Source organism: Uranotaenia lowii, chromosome 2 (genome assembly GCF_029784155.1).
Source record: "Uranotaenia lowii strain MFRU-FL chromosome 2, ASM2978415v1, whole genome shotgun sequence".
Taxonomy (NCBI): Eukaryota; Metazoa; Arthropoda; class Insecta; order Diptera; family Culicidae; genus Uranotaenia; species Uranotaenia lowii.
This window is the reverse complement of record NC_073692.1, coordinates 250,225,197-250,247,637: the sequence shown is the minus strand read 5'-3', so window position 1 is coordinate 250,247,637 and position 22,441 is coordinate 250,225,197. Positions and strand designations below refer to the sequence as shown.

Genomic DNA, 22,441 nt, shown 5'->3' with positions numbered 1-22,441 from the left:
ATTGAACATTCTTATTATAAGAGGAAACACATCTTACCTGTCGGCATCATGAGGTTTGAACCCAAGAGTTTTCATGCCGATAACGGGAATCGAACCCAGTACGCCTGGCATACCTAGACCAGACTCGCGCCAGCCTATCTGATAAACCACATCGGCGCTAAGATATTTCAACATGGGTGCACGGAATGGCTGTAAATTCGCTGTTGTAAATTATATAGAAATAAATAGTTTTCAACTTGCTTCAAAACACAAAATATTTTTGAGTTCGATATGATAGGTATTTGAAATGCAATATTTGTTAATCGAAAAACTTTCAAGGGAAAATAAATCAACGTGTACATTTGACAATGTTGATTCATTATTTTTATTTTCACTGTTTTCCGTCGCGCGACATAACTTGACGCATATAATTCCTAAAATTCACTCGGTCCATGGTAACCGTTTTCCAATTTCTTAGATGTTGATCTGATCTTATCAGATAAATATACGATTGAAAAAACCTGTTTTTAAATAAAAAGTAAATAAATTGAATGAATTAAAAAACGAAACTTAAAATAAAAATCATGTTTAAATCATTATGTCTCAACATGAAACATGCTTTTATAAAAAATTTACAAAAAGTCCAATATTTGATTAAAACGCGGTGAATCCATGCACCCATAGTGAAAAACCAAAACCAAATTTTCATTTGAATCTATGAAAGTCTTTATTCTTTACCTTTAGCATGCAAAAAAATTGATTTTGGATGAATGGCGGTGAATCCGTGCACCCATGGTAAATTGCTCTACTTATAGAAAAAATATGCTTCAAAACCTACAATATCAGGTATAATTTATAGGCAACGTGTTGAAAAATTTCAGAGCGATGGATGCTAGAAAATATCTACTAAATCAAAATTGAAGTGAAACCGTGCACCCATGGTCAATACTCATAGCCATCTAACATGATTTTATCATTAGATTGATAATGTGTTTTAATTTTTTGATAATTATTTGAAATATTCATTTTATGACATACACGTATTCGTCAACTATGCCAAAATGAGGTGATTCCGTGCACCCATGGTGAAAAAATATTTCCATTTTATAACAAAAACTAGCCGACCCGGTAAACTTCGTCTTACCATGTTAAACTTGGCGTCAATTTATTTATTTTTTCGCTGTTTGACTTAAAAACAACATCAAGTTTTGAGTTGTTAATCGTATCGCTTTGTTGAACATGTCCTAGTTTTTTAACATATCCATCTTTTCCGTTTGCTCGAATTGTCCCGCTCAATTATATCGGAATCAAATCTAGGAATTTTAACTCAATTCCACGGGTCTTTTCATAAATTATTAGAAAATTCTCTCCTATCAATTTTACATGCATATTACATGAATCCTTTTCGTTTACTTTTCTTTGATTCGGATGCTTTGAATATTGGCGAATGAAATCAGGTAACAGCTTCCCGTTGCAAATTCGATTTTTTCAGCACTCAACGCGTTGCAACGTTACCATCAAACTTGGCAAGCCTCTTGCTTAAAAAAAATCTACTCTTTATAACTTGTTCCATAAATAACATATGTGATTATATCTATGTTGTAATTATTGTATACCATTTAGTTGATTTTCTCCGCTTTGCTCGAGTTCACTTTAAGGTTTAAATCGAAATCAAAAGTTTCTTATTTATTGGAATTCATTGCATATGAAACTTTATGGATAAAGAATTTTTAATATCGGGACAATTTATGGAGTTTTTCCCAATATTCTGCCTAGCGCAGCACTTTTAGCTCCCGAGTAGCTTTTGATGGTATATTTTTTTAGAACTGAAGAAATAAAAATAAAAATTTTTTACAAACCATTTTCAAGCAGCTTCGCTTTCCTCGCCTTTGGAAGCAGTGGTTTTTTATTTCCATATTTTTATCAAAATCATGTTCAAAAAAAAAGTTCGCCCTTTTATTTATTTGTTCGAGCAAAAAATGCAAATTAAATCAAGAAGACTTTATTTATTGGGTTAATGTTCAAAGGAATTTAATTTGGTTTTGAAAGGAGAAAATTTATGTTTAATTTTTTTTGTTATTCAACCGTATTAAAGCATTTTTATTTTCATTTTTTCCTTAAAGACATACCTGCCAATTTAAACCATTGTTTTCTGATTTAAAATTTTCCTAAACAGTGTTGAGCTTCAAATTTAACACTCTGACTATTTTAGAGAAAAATTGGTATATGTTTCATGACTAAAAGGCGTGTTGCCACTTGTTTCACCGTGTGAAATGACAGGAGTTAATATTATTATCAACACTTTTAGGTCATAATAAAAACTTATCAAAAAAAATCTGCTTCTGCTATCAAAAAAATTATGCTTCTGGAAAATCAATCACAAAAAAAATTTACAACAAACAATCGGATCTAAAGTCTCTTCTATGTAGTCAAAATTTGTTAAACAAAAACACACATTTATGTTAAGTACGTACTTGAATTCTGTGTAAACAAACAGGGAACCTGTAAACAGTTTTTTGGTGAACGATTTAAAAAAAAATTAATTTTATTTAGTCAGATTGTGTATTTGGGCCCAACCATTTATAAATTAAGAAACCATGCATACATTTTTTTTGTAAATGTTGAACGTTTACAATTCTTTGCATTCGGCCTTTAAACGAACATCAATCCTATATAATCACAGGACAGGTTCTTGTTCTGCTCATGTGTCTGTTCATTTGCAACGGATTTTGTGGTTGTTCTATAAAATTAAAGGCGCTTGATACAACTTCTGTGAAGCACATTTGTACATGTTCGAAAAATATTTCTAGCGAATTGGATTATAAACCAAATCTTTCCATTTTTCTTTTTTCAAATGTCCGCAAAGAGTCATACTATTATTTCATACGCATCAGTACTAAATTCATATTATTCAGACAATAATTCCTTCTTTTAATAACACGAATTAAAGTTTTAATTTTTTTCATATCGTTTAAATGGTTTTGATTTGATCGGCAAAATATCAATCTGGATCAAATGTAAGCGTCATTCTTTGCTGTGTGCTGTACAAATAATCTAGGAATCAAGAAGAAAAACACATCTAGGCTTCATATGGCCACCACATGCATTGAAATTATACTTGGTTGAGAAATGCGCGCCCAAATATTCTCACTAAACAGTATGCTATGCCATAGTTACTAACCTCCTACGACGCTTGCTCGCGACGCCTCGACCATGGAGACGAAAAACAAACCGCCCGGCGCCGAAAAGAAAGAAAATCTCGATAAAATTGAAGGCCATGACTTCAATTTGATTCAATTTATTACAAATTTAATGATTACCCAAGCAACCAAAAGTTCGAATATCACTTAAGGAACGAACTAATAAGTTCATATACAGCTGTACAAAAGTTCTGTGGAACTTTTTTGCTGTTCAAAATGCTTTTTCGAGGTCCATGGAACTTCATTCTTTATCAAGTTCAGTCAATACTCAAAAAAAGCTTTAAAGTACTGTTTTGGTTTCTGTTTCTACTTTTTGGGAACTTTAAAGTTTGTATGAAGAAAAACAATCTACTTGTTACGTACTTCTCATTTTTTTCAAAATCAAGTAGCTATCAAAGGGCTGCAAGTCTTTTTGTACAGCTCAATAGTTCGTAAAAAGTCTCTGTTGTACTATTTTGTAAACTTGAAAGTTTTTAATTAGTTCTAACAGGCGTTCAAAATCAACTTCGTATTATAGAAACTTTGAAGTAGATTTAAAGGCTAAAATATACTTTTTTCGAACTTCAACACGTGTTTGCATAAATAAACACATCGTTACTTGGGAAACAACTATATGAAGTACACATTAAGTTCCGGAAGAACTTTTTAACAGCTTGAAAGTGGGAATTAAGTAGAAATAATGAACCTGAAAGTCGTTTTAAAGAAAATCATCACATCGAGTAAAATCGTTGCCTACTCATGATGTTCATACAGGGCAATAAGTATGGATCTCAACTTTCAAGCGGTAAGCTCGGGTTCGAGGCTTGGTAAGAACATGTTTTTTAAATGTAATGTGAGTTAGTAACAAATATAGTTGATTAATATGAATAAAAATAGCAGACTTGAGAAGGCAATTGAAAGAGCGGAAGAGTAATTTTTTCGATTTTTTATGCTGCTTATAAAGTGGATTTTGAAGCTGGTTAGAAGTTGTTTGACGATTTATGCGAACTTTTTATCAACTTTAAAGTTCGTTTAACTACTTAAAAATTGAGCTGAAAAGAAGTTATATTAGCATACTCGATTAAGCTGATTAAACCTGATAGAGGAATGTTATCCGAACTTTTGGTTGCTTGGGTACGGACAATTGATGCGACTTTGTGTTGTTTTTATTCGATATAAACCGATTCGCATGGCTACAGAATATTCTAAAAATAATTTCATTCGAATCGTTTGGGTCATTTCTGAGGAGTAGTGCTACAAACACCGTTACAAGAGAATTTTATATAATAGATGTTATCGAATAAATAACAAAATAATTTCAAAAGAAAAAAGTTAAAAATATTATGATATAAAAAATTTCTCCTTTACCAGTCATTTTGACTGGTCACGGTCCGAATAGGTATATTCAATTTGCCGGTCCTTCTAGTGTTAAGCTACGCTTTAGGGCTTTCAAGCCCTGTAGCCGTTAGCTAAGTGAACTAAACGTCAATGCCAATTTTCGGCTTTGTGTTTGACATCTGGGGCCGGCAAAAACAAAAACCAGAAGTAAATAAAATACATTTGTTTACTAAAGTGATCTCGATTGTAATGGAATTTTTCAATGCATATTGCTTCGGATCACCAAATGTGATAGAGAAGCAATTTAATAGATTCCTATAAAAGTTTGAAGCTTTCCGGTAGTTATAGTGGTGCCAACAGGTGCAGTTTTCTAGCGTACAAGTTTCTCTCCACAACCCGTCTCCCAGAGTCAGCGGTATATCAAACTAGCCGGTGAAGATCCTTTGAATTCGGATTTCGTCGAGGGAAGACAGTCAACTGAAGTGCGTTTCCAGAACCAGAAATTCCATCGCAAGTGAAACGATCACAGGCTACGATAATCACCACAAAGCCTCGTCCGGATCGGGAACCTTAACATGTATGTATGTACTGTTCATAATTTGAAAAAAATCAGTTCAGAGCCATTTGTGTCTGGAATCAGTTTTCATCAATAAAAAAAAGCTATAAAAAAAATTCCTCAATGTTTTTCTTCAAGTCAACATTCCGAATATCCCATTTAAGAAGGCCAGATTCTTCAACATTGCAACATGAACGCTATAGAGAGAGAGAGAGAGGTTCTCAACATGAAACATGCTTTTATAAAAAATTTACAAAAAGTCCAATATTTGATTAAAACGCGGTGAATCCATGCACCCATAGTGAAAAACCAAAACCAAATTTTCATTTGAATCTATGAAAGTCTTTATTTTTTACCTTTAGCATGTAAAAATATAGATTTCGGAAGAATGGCGGTAAATCCGTGCACCCATGGTAAATTGCTCTTCTTATAAAAAAAATATGCTTCAAAACCTATAATAACAGGTATAATTTATAGGCAACGTGTTGAAAAATTTCAGAGCGATGGGTGCTAGAAAATATCTACTAAAACAAAATTGAAGTGAAACCGTGCACCCATGGTCAATACCCATATCCATCTAACACGATTTTTTAATTAAATTGATAATGTGTTTTATTTTTTTGAAAATTATTTGAAATATTCATTTTATGACATACACGTATTCGTCAACTATGCCAAAATGAGGTGATTCCGTGCACCCATGGTGAAAAAATATTTCCATTTTATAACAAAAATGTTATCGAATGAATAACAAAATGATTTAAAAAGAAAAAAGTTAAAAATATTACTCTAGTTTATAATGTGTTGTAGTTACGTTGATTCTCCAATGTTAAACCGCTTCTTCATAGTTTCCTTAACCTTATGCAGTACCAAAGAAGGCTATCGTTACTCAATAAAATTACAATTCGGTATCGTTTTTTGAATACGGCGAATGCGCCAACTGTAAACAAATCCAGATTATCACATAAATGCGTTAAACTCTTTATTTTACATCCGAAAATATGATCTTCTTTTAATTTTTCTTATTTTAGTGAAGTTAAATTTAATTTTTTAAATAAGGCGAATAGCTTTTTTTATGAGTGTGTAATCCCACAGTTCATTCGCCTATTTCCCCTCAAAATTTCGTCGCAAACAGAGGGGCCAATAGTTATTTCGAGATAGCAAAAGGGCACTGAAGTTTTTTAAATTTGTTTTCCAGGACTAGGAGATGTAAAAATCAGTATTTATAAGATCGTTGAATGTGCTAATGTTTTAATGTGATCATTTGGACCCGTTTTCAAGCCGAAATTTGCTTGAATATTGCTTCTTTAATGAGTGATCCAAAAGGCGAACAGTCATTCTGCAATTCAAAAGGGCGCTCCAATTTGGCGAATCAACAAAATGAGAGCACTAGTCTGTGGTAAAAAGGGCCCACAGTTATATTTATTAATTTTTTGAAGTAATTAGTACGTTAAAGCTATATTCATCGATCGGGTGATGAAATTAAATCAATTTGAAAGCATTTTAGCGACTTATTTAGGAAAATGATTGTACGCAGCTAAATAGGAAATTAATTTTATTTTCTGAAACTTGAAATGCGTTTTTCTCAAAACAAAGGTCTTGGCGCATTCGCCGTAATCAAAAATCGATACCGAATTACAATTATAAAAAATTTCCCCTTTACCAGTCATTTTGACTGGTCACGGTCCGAATAGGTATATTCAATTTGCCGGTCCTTCTAGTGTTAAGAGAATTTTTTGATAGAATTTACAATTTTCATAGATTTTTTCCTATATTGCGACATTCTTGCGTAGAAATATCAACATAGAGACAACCACTTTGATAAAAAGTTCAGAACAAAGTATTTTTTAATTGACAAATGGTTTTATTAAGGCATTTATATAACTTATAAAGTTTTTATGTGCCGGGAGTATTTTTCCTAACTTTAGGTTAGTAAGAGAGGGCCGTAATCGTCGCGGCTACTCAACTGTTAATTCAAATCTTATAGGAAAGGAAAGGGGATTAACTGGGGTTACTTCCAAGAACAGTTTCCGTTAGGGTCCAGTGGTGGCTTCCTGTAGCTGTGGTTTCGATAGCTACCTCAGGGTTTTCGACTTCCTTGCCAGCCTTCATTGTAGTGTTGGATGAAAGTTTGTTCTAATAAATAAACTAAACGAGCATTAGATAGAGTACAGACAGAGAGGAAGAGAACTAAATGATCATGTCAGACAGTTCGAGATATTTGTAGAAGAGGGTACAAATATTCTAAATCTAAGTTTGCCAAGTAGTGGTATGAATAAGGTTTAGCAATTGCTTCGGTAGCTTTTACTTAGCTCGAAATCAATCAAAGCAAAAGTCCAAAGCATTTGCTTAGTTTGGTATGAATAAACATTTGCTTAGCGGATGTGTACTAAAGTCTTAGAACATAGCTTTTGCTTCGAAAAATAGAGCTATCCAACCAGCAGAATCTGAAGTTTTCTAAAGTAAAATGAAAGAAGACTATCAGAAAATTGAAAAGTACGGCTAAAGTAGCCTTGAAGTCGATGAAGCGGGTGGTGCGTGTAAGAACGACCGGATTTTTTTTGTTGATGCGTGCTCGTATGTTGATGTTTAAAGAAAAATGAATACATATTCGAATATTGTCAAACAAAAATTGCCTAACTTTAATATTTATCATAAGCTCTCCCACATGTATTCGGATCGGGATAATCCGATGTATAAAAAAAATAGGCAATAGGCGCGCATTTTAATTTAGATTTTTTTTTAAATCTTAGGATTATAAAAAATTATATAAAAAATAAGAGATCTGTATAATGTTTTAAATTATTACAATTTATTTCTTACTTTGAGCCAATTGAAACTTCTTCCACTATAGCCGGTTTTTTTTAATTTAAAATATTTACTAATTGATTTGTTTATTGTCATCTTAGACGAATAATTTTATACAACGACAGGAATATGAAAAAAAAAGTTGGGATATCACTTCGACTTTTCTTTATCCATGTTGAAAATACCTGTTTGAATTGTTTTGAAGTGAAATATTGCTAATTTGATAAGTTCATGGCGATATTAAAGAATTTTTTATTGGAAAAGTCTGCTACCGAGCATGCTTAGAAAATAAAGCAATTGCTATAAGATTTGTCGAGCAATTGCTTCAGATTTGAGCTTTATTCATACCAAACTAGCTTGTTCTAAAAGTAAAAGCTCCTGACTGAGAAAACAGCTGTCAAAAAAAAACTTTATTCATAACAACCGAAGCAATTGCTTTAAGCGACTGCTCGACTGCTCGATTCAGTTTAGCAAAAGCAAATACTAAGTTTTTTTCATACCATCCAAGATGTCTCGAATTGGAACACCAGGTAGTTTACTTCGGGCCCTAAGGGTATCCAGTAGCCAAGCCCTCGATCGATCAAATCGTTCACACGTCCACACAACATGATCAATGTCATGGTAGCCATCCCCACAAACACAAACATTGCTTGTAACTAGTTTGCGTCAAGCCGGTAGTGATTTGACATGGGCCGAGAAACCACGCGAATGAAATCGCGACTCATCTTAAAATGCTTATACCATGGCTTCGACGGAACCTTAGGGATAATCGTATGGAGCCAACGTCCCAGTGTGCCATGGACAAAGTATACTTGTTTGTGTTTTTATTCGAAAGTTAACACTAAAAGATACTGTTTTCAACAAATAAGTCGCATGGGACAGTTTTTCTTGGAACGGCATTTCATGCGAATTCTCATATAACAATTTATCTTTTTTTTACCGTTTCAGGTTTCAACGCCATGTCAAGCAAACGAAAATCAGAACCAGTAAAAAAAAATGTTAAACGCAATAAAAAAAAAGTTGACGAAGACTACAGTTCGGATTTTAGTGATGATGATTTTAAGGGAGAAAAACCGGTGGCTGAAGTAATAATTCCCAACGACGACTTCGAAAACCACGAACAGTTACCGGATGACCTATTAAAAACATATGACAAAGGCAATGGTAAACTTCTTATAGCAGGTATGGTTACATGGGAAATGGTTGGCCGAAAATCAGGCACAGCCAATGTATCTACTAAGATTAGACCAAATCTTTGGACTTTTCATCGTTTTACTTCTGATACGGTAAGTTTCCTTAATTTAAACGTAGCCTCAAACTGATTTTTGAACTTTATTTACAGTATCGAGCGGTTTTTAGTGGTTGCAGTTCAGCTCATTCTATTTTGTTAACAATGGATAGAAAAGCGCTTGCTTTTGGTAATCTTATTTATATCTACATAAATAAATATATATATATATATATATATATATATATATATATATATATATATATATATATATATATATATATATATATATATATATATATATATATATATATATATATATATATATATATATATATATATATATATATATATATATATATATATATATATATATATATATATATATATATATATATATATATATATATATATATATATATATATATATATATATATATATATAAATTATTATCATTTTTTTTCTTTTTCATTAGGTCGTAACCAGTTTGGTCAGTTGGGCCAACCTGAACTGAAAACATTGGAAATCCCTACTCTTGTGTCAGGATTAGAAAATCTCAACATAATACAAGCTGCTTGTGGGCGTAATCATACATTATTTTTAACCGATACTGGTGTAGTTTATGCATGCGGAGATAATAAAAGTGGACAGTGCGGTGTTGGAAACACACAAGCAACCATAACAAAACCGAGGCGATTGAATTATGCTGGTCCTCCTATAATAAAAGTGGCATGTGGAGCTGAATTTTCGATGATACTTGACATCAAGGGAAATTTATATTCATTTGGACTGCCAGAATACGGTCAACTAGGACACAATACCGAAGGAAAATATTTTGTAACGTCAACAAAAATGTCGTTCCATTTTGAAACGTCGCCCAAAAAAATTGTTTTGTATGTTGAAAAAGCCAAGGATGGTCATGTTACACCACTGGAAGACGTTAAAATTGTTGATTTATCTTGTGGAAATAACCATACGGTAAGTTTACTTGAAGTATGTTGATATAAGGAAATATGAAACTTCTCTAATCCTAATCTCGCCCAGTTTTCTATCCGTTAAGGTGCATTTACACCTCTTGCGAACGTGAAAATGGAAATACTTATATTCGTCAAAAACTCGACTATACTGCATTTCATGGTTACGAAACTAGGTGAAATAGGTGGTTGAAAGATTATTTTCGAACTGAGGCGCTTAGGATCAGAGGGGTGCAAGTGCCGAAATAATGATTTCGAGAAAACGGGCCTCAAAGTTTTTTTCTAAATCAAAATTATCGAATCAATTTTTCTACTAAATTTTCGATGGAGTGTGTCTCATGAGGTCTAAAATGAACGATTCTGAAAGAAAAACCTAAGTTTTTGCGATATTTATGTTAAAACGGCGAACTACTTTTATTGATATTTTTCACTTGCATCCTTCTGATCCCAAGAATGACACTTGCACCTCTCTGACTCCAAACAATATGATAGCATCCTTTTGGAACCTGTATGTAACGAGTATGTTTTATTTGTTTTGTTTTTGTTCACACATTTAATTTTCTGCTTTTTCGGGCTTCAAATTTCTATGCAACTCATAATGAACGAGGTTTGCAAGTTCCACTATCCTAATTCCCAGAATTTGTTGAAAACTTTCAATCTTTCTTTTTCCTTAATGGATAATTAATTTCCTTCCCTTGGTTTCGTAGCTTTTTTCGCAAGATGAGTTTCCAGTCTGCCTGATTTCGTTGGCGTTTTTGTGGTCTTGATGAATGGCCAGTTGACTCTCCAGGAATGGACTTATTCTCGCTAGCAACTGCAGCAGCAGCAACTTCTGATTCTCCAGAAGAACCGTGGATGTTTAATTTTTCTTTTTTTGGTCTAATTAAACCAGGCCTCTTAAAAGTTATGTAAATATTCCTTAAAAGAATTAATGTAATTTTTTATAAACTACCTGTCGCAACGACTCATCTGAACTTTTCGAAGTTTCATTTTGTTCCGTGGCATAGTATGTGACATCATGATCGGAGCCTGTCGAAAACTCTGAATCCTCTGAGCTTTCATCCGAGAGATTTTTCTTAGATATATTTGCCAAAAAATTATTGTTAAATGCGTTTTGTATCTGCTTTTTTATCCCTATTAGCATTAGCTAAATTTGCCATAAAAAATTTTTTTTAGAATTTTTCGTATACATAACAATGAGATTTTCATGCCGACGAAGTTACACCTGAATCTATTTTCATCACTTCTCTATCTGGGGACTTTGGATTATCCTGGTCAGAACCAGTAGAAAATCCTAGTCGGAGCTAGATGATGTTGTTTTCAACTGACAAAAATGTATAAGTTCTAATGTAAGCTTGCCAGATTGCCCGGTTTTATCCGGGTTTGCCCGGATATTTGATGCAAAATTTCGAGAAAGTCCGGTCCGGCCCGGTTGCCCGGATATCGTGAAAAAAGTCCGGATATTGCCCGGTTTTTTTCACAATTTTCACAAAGAAACCAAAAAAATATCAAAGTTTTTGAGTAAGTTTCAGCAAAATCGATCAACGGTATGGAAATTTTCAACGGTTGTTTCAAATAATTTCGCTGATTTACTTTTATAAACCTTTAAATATTTAAGTGTTCCAAAAAGTTTTTGGAAGTCTGCAATTACATTAATGAAATAATAATTTCATTTTTTTTTGCATTTTTTCTTTGCTTTTATATATAATAACACCTAAATTTTGCCTGGTTTTTGCCCGGTTTTTGGATTTGAAAAATTGAAATCGATGCCCGGATTTTGCCAGGTTTTTTTGAAAAAATGCCCGGAATTGCTAGGCCCGGATGGGAGTGGAAAAAATTCTGGCAACCTTATTCTAATGAAATCAGCCTAAAAGTATAATCCTTTGGTGCAAGTGCACTTGCACCCTTCTGACACCAAACGAAACAGGATTTTCATTGACACGTTTTTTTTATAAATAGCTTAACAGTATCGAAACAATTTTCCTTTTGACCTGTGTCTTCTACAGAATGTTAATCTATACTTTAACTATCCAAAAAACAGTTTATCTCAGTTTTGATAAAAAATCACTTGCACCCCTCTGATCCTAAGTGCCTCAACTGGTTTCGTTGTTCAAAACCCTTTAAAATTGGTTTTATTTCAATTCCCCCGATTTTCACTGCGGAATATTTTTTCGGTGCATAGGGCCGTAGTAAAAGACCTCCACTGTTGACGATCCGGGGCCAGCGTCTTCACCTGGTCCCAGGTCCCTGGTCAAGATTCTCGTCGACAGTTCGGATTTCAGAGGCTAGGCTTCGCCGCCACGAGTTTCTGGGTCTGCCTCTTCTTCGATGATTCCAATCTAGCGCCTCTCTGCAAATCTCGTTTTCATTTTTTCGCAGCGTGTGCCCAATCCATCTCCACTTACGTTCCCGAATCTCGATTTCTAGCGGCCTTTGATGACACCGGCGATGTAGTTCCTCATTCGAGATTCACTTGCCAGGCAACCAAGCGCGGATGATATTCCGCAGGCAGCGGTTTCGCACCCGTACAGCAATACGGATTTGACGTTTGAGTTGAAGATTCGGATTTTTGTTCGTAGAGAGATCTGGCGTGACCGCCAGATGTTTCGGAGATTCGCAAACGCAAATCGGGCCTTTCTGATCCGGGTTTCGATCTCTTTCCTGGTACCACCATCAGGCGTTATCTGGCTACCAAGATACTGGAAGCACTCCACTTTCTCAACTTTTGCCCAGCTACCATGAAACTGGAAGGATTTCCTGTGTTGATCTCCATCGACTTGGTCTTTCCGACATTAACATTGAGACCTGCTGCCTTGGAACTTTCGGTGAGGTCGTCGAGTTTGCTCTGCATGTCCGGTTGTGTTTGGGCGAGCAATACAATGTCATCAGCCAGGTCAAGGTCGTGCAGTTACCGGGATTAGATCGGACAAGACACCGTCGTGCAAGACCTTGCACGAAAATGCCTCGTATTGTGCTTCGATGAGATGGACTAGTTTCTCTGACACTCCTCTTCGCCTAAGAGCCGCCCAGATGTTTTCATGGTTAAGTCGGTCAAATGCTTTTTCGAAATCAACGAACACCAGCAGAAGAGAGTCCTGGAATTCATTGATTTGTTCCAGTATGATTCGTAGCGTTGTGATGTGGTCCACACATGATCGTCCGGATCGGAATCCAGCTTGTTGCCGTCGGAGTGTAGCGTCGATTTTCTGCTGGATCCTGTTCAGGATCACTTTGCAGAGTACTTTGAGGGTTGTACATATCAACGTTATGCCTCGCCAGTTACCGCACTCTGTCAGGTCTCCTTTCTTCGGGACTTTTACGAGGATACCCTGCATCCAGTCGGCCGGGAATGTTGCAGTATCCCAGATGTCAGCGAAAAGACGGTGCAACATTTGTGCTGACAGGGCAGGGTCGGCATTCATCATTTCAGCAGGGATGCAATCGATCCCAGGTGCTTTGTTGGATTTCATGTTTTTGATTGCCGCTTCTATTTCAGCCAGCGAAGGCGCTTCCGAGTTGACGTCATTTATGCGGCTTACTGTTGGCGCTTCGAGCTGCGGGTTCTGTTGGCCATTGCTATTCGTGACTCGGAGGAGTTGTTCGAAGTGCTCAGTCCATCGTTTGAGCTGATCTGTTCGATCGGTCAATAACTCACCTGCTCGGTCTTTTAGCGGCATTCTTGCATTAGTCCTTGCACCACTGAGGCGGCGAGAGATGTCATAAAGTAATCGGATATCTCCAATGGCGGCTGCTCTTTCTCCCTCTTCGGCTAGGGAGTTTGTCCAGGCTCTCTTGTCTCGTCTACAAGCTCGTTTAACTGCCTTTTCCAGCTCCGCATATCGTAAGCGGGCGGCTGCTTTGGCTGACCCGGTACATACCTGCTCAATTCCGACTTTCGCCTTTCTCCGATCATCGACCATCCTCCAAGTTTCATCCGACATCCATTCACTTCTTCTTCCACAAACTTTACCGAGAGTACCATAGCTCGTTATGATAAAGGCATTCTTGATTCCACACCACTGTTCTTCGACTGTTCCGTCTGTCTGTGGCTCGGGATTCTAGCTGTTCAACGTATGCCCTTTTCACCTCTGGATTCTCCAACCGGCGGACGTCGTATCGACACCCGACTTTCTCCTCGCGCCGTTGGACACGCGCAACTCTCAGTCGTATTTCGCCAAGGACGAGGTGATGGTCAGATGCAATGTCTGCGCTTCGTTTGTTGCGGACGTCAAGAAGGCTCCTTCTCCATTTTCGGCTGATGCAGATGTGGTCAATTTGATTTTCTGTTCAGCCATCTCGGGATACCCAAGTGACCTTATGTGCTGGTCGATGGGGGAAGAGCGATCCACCGATCACCATGTTGTTGTTGCCACAAAATTCTACAAACAGCTCTCCGTTTTCGCTCATCTGTCCTAGACCATGGCGCCCCATGATGCGCTGAAGGTCCTGATTGTCGGAGCCAATCTTTGCGTTGAAGTCGCCCAAATGGATTTGAATGTCACCCTTCGGAATTTTCTCTACCACGCTGTTCAGTTGCTTGTAAAACTGCTCTTTCTCCTGCAAGTCGGTAACGTCAGTTGGCGCATAACACTGGAGCATTGTAAGGTTTCTAACCCGTGTTCTAAATCTGGCTACGATTATTCTTTCGTTTATCGGTTCCCATCTAATGAGGGCCGCGTAGGCCTTCGGGCTTAACAGGAAACCAACTCCTCGTTCCCGAGTAGCATGTTCTCCTCGTATGCCAGAGTAAAGCAGTACTTGCCCGGACTGTGTCTTGTGTTCTCCAGTGTTAGGCCAACGGACTCCGCTCAGTCCCAGATTTTCAAGCTTGAGCCGCTCTAGCAAGTTGTGTCAGTTAGCCTTGTTGGGCAAGGATTAAAACGTTCCAAGTTCCAATTTGTGTCCGTGTTTTCATGCTAAAAGTCGTCGCCAAAGTTCCAGGTCGGTCATTTTTTCGGATTCCGTAACAATTCTTTCATTCGGGAGCAGTAGGTTGTTAGCCTAAAGTCCCTATCCCGCGATGGGGCTGCCATCTTGGACTTAGCTGGCGGGAGCCGCATTTCATAAATTCAGCCGCTCAATTCCTGACAATTCCTATACGATGGAATCGAGCTAAACAGGTTCATTTTTGCTACAGGGCATTTGTATCGGAAAAATGGTATTTTCGCCACTTACCGTTGGTATTGCGAACCTGCATAATTTGACAAAAAAAGAATTAGCCAGAAAATTGTCGAATTTTTGTTCTAAGTGTCATTTCAGTGTGATCTGTTCTAAAAACGCTAACCTTCATCATCATAGCAAAAATTAATTGCTGTAAAATTACGGTAAATGTCGTGTTACAAAAAGGAGCAGGACTTTTACCGTAATTTTACAAGTCGAAAAAAATCACGTGACATTTATTTTTACGTGATCATATTTTTTACAGGCTGCTCTAAAATTACAGGCTGTAAATTTGGAAAGAACGTTCCTATTGGAATTTGTTTTGTTTATATTTTAGTAATTGATGGTGATTTTATTATTTCTAAATAAAAACAATCTATTTGCAATAAGAATTATTTATTATTATTTAAACTCATCATGTGTACCTATAGTTTTTCCTGCACACTATGCCTGGGAACGAAAACGCTTGCATGGAATTTCATCTTAAAAAACCCATCCGTACAGGTTGCCACGTCAAATGCCGCTTTAATTTGTCCAAATCAGCGAGTTTGTCGGCGGTCAGCAGACTGTCTCCATCGATGCAACCACATAGGAATGGCTCTTGAAAAAGCCAACCGAAAAGCATTTTGCCATTTATCCGGTTTATTTTGAGCTAGTATAAAAAAATTTAAAGTCAAAAAACTGTTCTGAACTTCAAGTAAAAAAAAAGTTTCCTCTTCTTCCTCCTCCTTGGTTCTGCAAATTGATCGCACCGCTGTTTTCTGAGTAATTGTCACTTTCTCTTAGCTGACTTGTGTAATCTCCTGAATAGTGAAATCGTTGACAGTTGAACAGTTACAAGAATAACAGCTTTTGTGATTTGGATTGACAACCTTTATTTTCAATGTCCTGAAATTTGAAACTAGCCTGTAAAAAATTTTCTCACTTAAAATTATTGCCTTTGGCCTGTAAAACTAAAACGGGCCACAGACTACACAACATTTGTACAAATGCGATGAAATTCGATGAAATTTTGTCGCTGTAAACACGATTTGCATAGTGTATGGCATTGCTTGAATGAGCGCCCAAACGGTTGGAGTAAAATCGGTCGGGATCGAAATATTCTGTACAATCCATCCTCTCAGCCGGGGTGAAGATGGTTTTTTGTTGTTGCTGTTGCTGTTTTCGCCAGCAATCGTTTGTGTTCGCGTGAAATATGTTTGTATAGTGTGTGGGCTAGCATACACACTACGAAAAAAATCTGTAAAATCACATCACATGTGATGTAAATAAAAAGAAGCTATATATGAAGCTGACGGAATTTTCAGTGCTAGTTGGAAATTGCACGCCAGTAAAATTTTGCAACGTGTAAAATTAAAAATGATGTAAAATTTTGCATCGTGTAAAATAAAAAAGATGTAATTATAAAATTACTGAATATTGAAAGAAAAACTTTCCAATTGGAATTTGTTTTGTTTTATTTATGGATAATATGATTCAATAATGCAATTTTCTCATTTAAAAAATAAAATGCTTCTATAATTTATATTATTCATTTTATTAGGTGCCAAAATTTTTTATCTTACAAATAGTTTTTATAACTTTTATTTTCTTCCCCGAAGTACCGGATCCAAAGTTTAATTACGGGGAACCGCTTCCAGAACCGCATCCCTGCTTCTCGTAGATCTCCAGACACCATCAAAACCGATAAACTTACTCGCGCGCGGGGAAAATGCTTATACAAAATACTTTGGTGCAACAATTCACTTAACAGTTTGTTTACATTTGTCTGGTTCTGTTCTTGGCAGTTTATAATTTTACATGACATTATCACGTTCAGTGTATTGTAATATTAATTAAATTCAAATTCAATGTCCTTATAACATTCCGTGTCGTGTAATTTTGAGAAATTTCTAATTCAGTGTTGTTGAGAATCTTGTGTGAACAAAAAAAAAATGTTTTTTTTTTGTTGCTGTTTCTTTTTTTTATCCAGCAATCGTTTGTGTTCGCGTGAAATATGTTTGTATAGTGTGTGGGCGAGCATAGATCAAACAATCGTCGTGGAATCATCAAATTTGTACAGGCCATTTGTGTAGTCTATGGCACGCTTAAGGCAAATGTCATGCTCCATTTTGTTACAGGACATTTGCTGTCAATGATTCAACTTCAAATCAACTTAAATTTACATGCTTTTTCGATTACAGGCAGTTTTATCTGTGGTTTTATTTTAAAGGTAACCATTTTCAATGACACGTAATAGTCATTATTTTTTTGTGTAGGATTTAAGACAGCTATTATAGCGCCAGCACTAAATTTTACTTCGGAAGTCCGGACTTCCGATCCCGAACTTCAGGTATCAGGTATCAGAAAAGGGGTAGGCTAATAGCGGCACGTTATCCAAACAAACAGGAAAATTGTGCCTAGCCTTTTTTTTCACAGATTTCATCATATACCTGAGAAACCTGAAAACCATAAAAGGATTAGAAAATAAATAAATATTTCCCGATAGGAAATACACCCTACTATTCACCATACTTAGTCGGCTCGCGAAGGGTGCGTCGGCCGATTTTCGATCATACTAATCGGCCTATTGTTGCAACGTCGCTTATGGGAGTTTTTGCTGGGCATCAGCCGATTAATAAGCCGATTTCGTAGGCCTATCAAATAGGGTGATGAGTAGCATGATTTTGTAGGAACCGACTTATCGCCTGATTAATAGGGCGATAAAGTTGATGAGATTTTCGACGTTCAGCTATTTAATAGAGGTATCAAACGAGCTATTTAGTATTAACCGCCCGACTCAATCCGACTAAATAGCAGAATTGATTGGCCTCAAAAATCGATTGTTTTTCCTACCACCCTACCCAATCGTACTAAATAGCCGGATTAATTGACAGCAAAAATAGATTTTTCTTTGTACCACCCAACTCAATCCGACTAAATAGCAGAATTAATTGACCATAAAAATCGACTGTTTTTCTACCACCCTACTAAATCGTACTAAATAGCCGGATTGATTGACCGTTAAAATTGATTTTTCTCCCTACCACCCTACGCAATCCGACTAAATAGCTGAATTGATTGACCGCCAACATCGATTTCTTTCCTACCACCCTACCCAATCGTACTAAATAGCCGGATTGATTGACCTCAAAAATTGATTTTTCTTTCTACCACCCAACTCAATCCGAATAAATATCCGGATTGATTGACCGCAAAAGTACCATCCGACTAAATAGGGCGATTTATGTAAATGGTTCATTTTAGTATCTCGGAGCAAGTCCAGTAGAGGTAATTTTATTTTTTCTGTAGTAAAAACACAGAAAACAGACGTACAAGCTCGAACAAAAAACCGTCAAAAAAGTGTGTAAAATTTCAAATGCTTTCATCAAAAAATACGTTAGAAACTGACTGCAAACAGTGCCATCTATTGCGCCGTTCAAGAGTTACAAATCAACTTGAAAGTGCTCAGTTTTCGAAAAGGCGTAATCGTAGCCAAAAAACAAAAATTAGTTCAAAAAGGGTGTTGAGATTTTTACACAAGTTTCGTGGGCTAGCTTGTACGTCTGTTCTCTGTGGTAAAAATGTCTCCAGGTGGTTGGCGAAGTAAATTTTTGGCAGGTAGCCTGATGGTGGAGGCACGAACCTGCAAACTGGCTCATTCGGCAATGAGAATGCCGGAATCTTTGAACCTATAGCGTCCTACAGTAGCCGGTCAGGAAACGACCTGTCCTGTGGAGAAGCTTGCCATCCAAGCACTGGAAAACTCCAACGATCTACCAAGGCTTCCGTAAACTTCTGACTCAACAGCAGCTCGCACTTGAAGGTAGAAATCCTTTCCAGCTCCTCCAGGTACAAACTGATTTGGAGAGCTGAATGTTTTTCTATTGAAATAAGAGGAAAACAATCAAACTAATCTCCAAAATAAATTTTTTATTCCATCAACTCACCTCCGGCACCTCATCCAGAAACTGGCCCACGGTGAGGGCGTCGTCAGCGATGCCTCCATCGGAATCATGAACACCTTCGATTACGGCTTCAGGCATGCCCGGCAAACGTCCGGGAACTTGGTCAGGTTGACGTCGTCATGACGGAACCGATAGAAACCTGCTCACCACTCGAACAAATTGCTGATGAGCACTGACGAAGTCTTCTGTGCTATCGTGGGCCAAGCTTTCCCTTCGATGAACTCCATCACACAACACAACTAATTCAGTTATGACCATTCTATACTAAATAGGATTAAAGTTTGCCAACAAAATAGAGTCCTATGAAAACCTACTAAATTGACCGATCCCCCCGATTACGTCGATCAACTTATTGTGCTACCAAATCATGCGTAATTGTGTGAGCCTACTCATCAGCCGATTTAGTATGGCACCTATTTCATATTCAAGCGTAGCCCGATTTATCGGCATACTGAACAGGGTCATTGATTTAGTAGGGTGATTCGTAGCCAGACTAAATCGGCACCCAACTAAATATGTGAACGGCGAAATTTTTCAACTGTCAAATTTCCTATCGGGTTAGGGCATAAAGCCGATCCACGTAGGGATTTTGAAGCATTGTAGCTTATAACCACATTGGGTGAAAAACGACAGATTGTTATTTTAGTTTAAATTTTTAAAATTAGATACACTTAAAACAGGATAGGCGAGAGTACCTACACGGAAAAAAATGAGTGGTCATCCCAAAAACGCTGTCATGATAATTTTATCATTTCAGCGCTATAGTATTTTCAACCACGAAAAGTTTAACATCGATTTTGTGAAAGTGCGCATGAAACAATATTGAAATTACTATGTACCTGGTAATTTTCGATAACTCTCAATGTTTGTTGTCGAAAATACTATGGTCATGATAATTTCATCATAATTTCTATCACAACTACCGTCCGCATAGTAATTTTGACATTGTGGCGCCAATTCATATCAACAAAATACTACGCACATCGTACTTTTGAGAACAAAACATATTTGACTCAAAAACATAAGTGCGTATGATAATTTTACTATGGTAAACATTCTTGTTGTTTACACTAATTCAGGATCATTATTCATCAAACCCGTTTGTAAAAAAACTAATTTTGAGCTGCTTTATAGTTACATAACTTTGAAAATCATTCCAGAGCATCGGGAGAACACACTAACATTGACCGACGTGTGTCGGAAGTGTGAATTTTCATGTTTCAAATAATGTCATAATGCATGCATGCAAATAAACAAACAAACATACATAGTAATTTTACTATTTAAATCAAGCTCCTCGCTCCTCCTAATCTTTATCATAACAGATACTAGTTTCATCATGAAACATATTAATTTTACTAGGGACGAAGTAAAACAATGCATCATTTCATTGACAATTTTACTAAAACGCAGTCGAATTTACTATGCGCATCCAAATTGAGCACATGGTAAAATAGCTATGCGTAAGGTATTATAAACAACAAAACATATTTGACTCAAAAATATGGTCGCCTGTTGTTCGTTTAAACCACGGATTTAGTAATTTTACTATGCTTTTTTTTTGTGTGTAAAAGCGTCCTAGCAAACAAAAAATAGGCACATATGAGCTGAAAAGAATCATTCATTATTGATTCACAACTACAAAATTCAGGAGATTTGAGTTTACAATGATCAGAAAATGTTCTAACCAGGATGCTACAATGAAGGCTATAAACGATTTTATAATGGCAAAGTTGGCATTTACCCTATCCACAGCTTTTTTTAAATATTATTTTGGAAATAAGTTCTTTTTTTTAACATAGTTTGTTAAATTCTGACATACATTAAAGAAATGTAGTCGGGCAAAAGAGGGACATGTACACACTAAGTGGAAGATAAATATAGGTACAATAGTACATCTGAATCTTGGCTTAACCATACAGGAGATTCAGAAAACTAAGTCTTATTTTTATATATTTTTATTTAACTGACCAGTTAGCGCTCTGGTTAGACGACTACGATGAGTTTCTGTGACGCCAAATTTGAAACAAGTGATATTAACACTGCACGAAGCTGTAGCAGTGGATTCCAGAACCAGGATTGACGTATGATAGCGAAATATCAGAGTACGATATAAGAGGAGCTTTGACTCTTCTTAACACTATAACCATTCTAAAGCTAAGGGAACATGTGTCAATACAAGAGAAGTGACATATATAAGGTGAAACAGATATGACTGTCGACATGCGATACAAGTTTTGTTCAAAAGCTTGGTCTATTTTCTCCCCCTCCCAGATACAGCCTCATTGATTTCCAAAAGACAGAAATATGAGAAAAACGTATCTGGGAAGTACTGGATAAGTCGCCTCTTACGACATGGACCATGGTAGACCCTGGGGTCTTGAAAGCTTCGTCTTGGTCCAAAACTCATCCATGATTTTTTGCAGAATTTTTAAGTAACGTTTACATGAGTAAATTTGAACTTTTAGGTTTATATGGGAAAATTGAATATTTTGTACTGAAAAATCAACATAATTTTGTATTCTTCTGTGGAACCGAGCCAGCTGACAGTTTTTGTGCCAATTTATAAAATTCCGAAAGGAAATTTTCGGCTGAACAACTTTGTCGAAGACCGTAACTTCATCTTATTAGGCAAAAAAGTTATTAGCTGTTTAATAGCAGAGGTGTGTCTTTTCGCATTGATAAACAATAAATTCAATTGACATCCCTGCTGGGTGCCTGGCGAGGTATTACATGGCTACTTTTCATGCTATACTTCGGGGCCGTTCAGATACCACGTGGACAGAAAAATGAGATTTTTGACCCCCTCCCCCCCCTCCGTGGACAAGCGTGGACATTTGGCAAACCCCTACCCCCCCTCCCCGGATGTCCACGTGGACAGATTTGAAATAGTTTGTTGAATACCTATAATTTGACAGTTAGAAAACACCACTTTTTGCCTTTTTGTTATTGACATGGCTGATTTTGAAAAAAACTGGATAATAATTTCTTGATATAAAACAATTTTAAAAAAAATAAAATTTCAAATTAATCATATTTATCACTTGTAACTTAAACTTGAAAGATTTGCAATTTTAAGATTTTGATTTAAACATCTTAATATTTATTCACCTTTAGAAAATATTTTGAAAATAAGTAGGTCCACGTGGACATGACCCAAACCCCTACCCCCCTCTCCGTGGACAAGCGTGGACATTTCCATACCCCCCTCCCCCCCCCTAAGTTGTCCACGTGGTATGTGGACGGCCCCTTCGCGAGACTCCAGGAGTGA

At 36.5% G+C, this 22,441-nt stretch overlaps 1 protein-coding gene across 2 annotated transcripts in view; it reads left to right on the top strand.

Moving 5' to 3' along the window:
• Positions 1–22,441, top strand: part of LOC129743881 (protein RCC2 homolog) — a 69,744-nt gene that overhangs the window by 19,671 nt on the left and 27,632 nt on the right. For both annotated transcript variants that reach the window (XM_055736113.1, XM_055736112.1), the window contains exons 2-4: positions 8,809–9,146; positions 9,203–9,278; positions 9,565–10,067. In XM_055736113.1, the coding sequence (XP_055592088.1) occupies positions 8,820–9,146; positions 9,203–9,278; positions 9,565–10,067 (906 nt within the window). In that variant the 5' untranslated portion in view covers positions 8,809–8,819. The remainder of the gene's footprint in view (positions 1–8,808; positions 9,147–9,202; positions 9,279–9,564; positions 10,068–22,441) is intronic.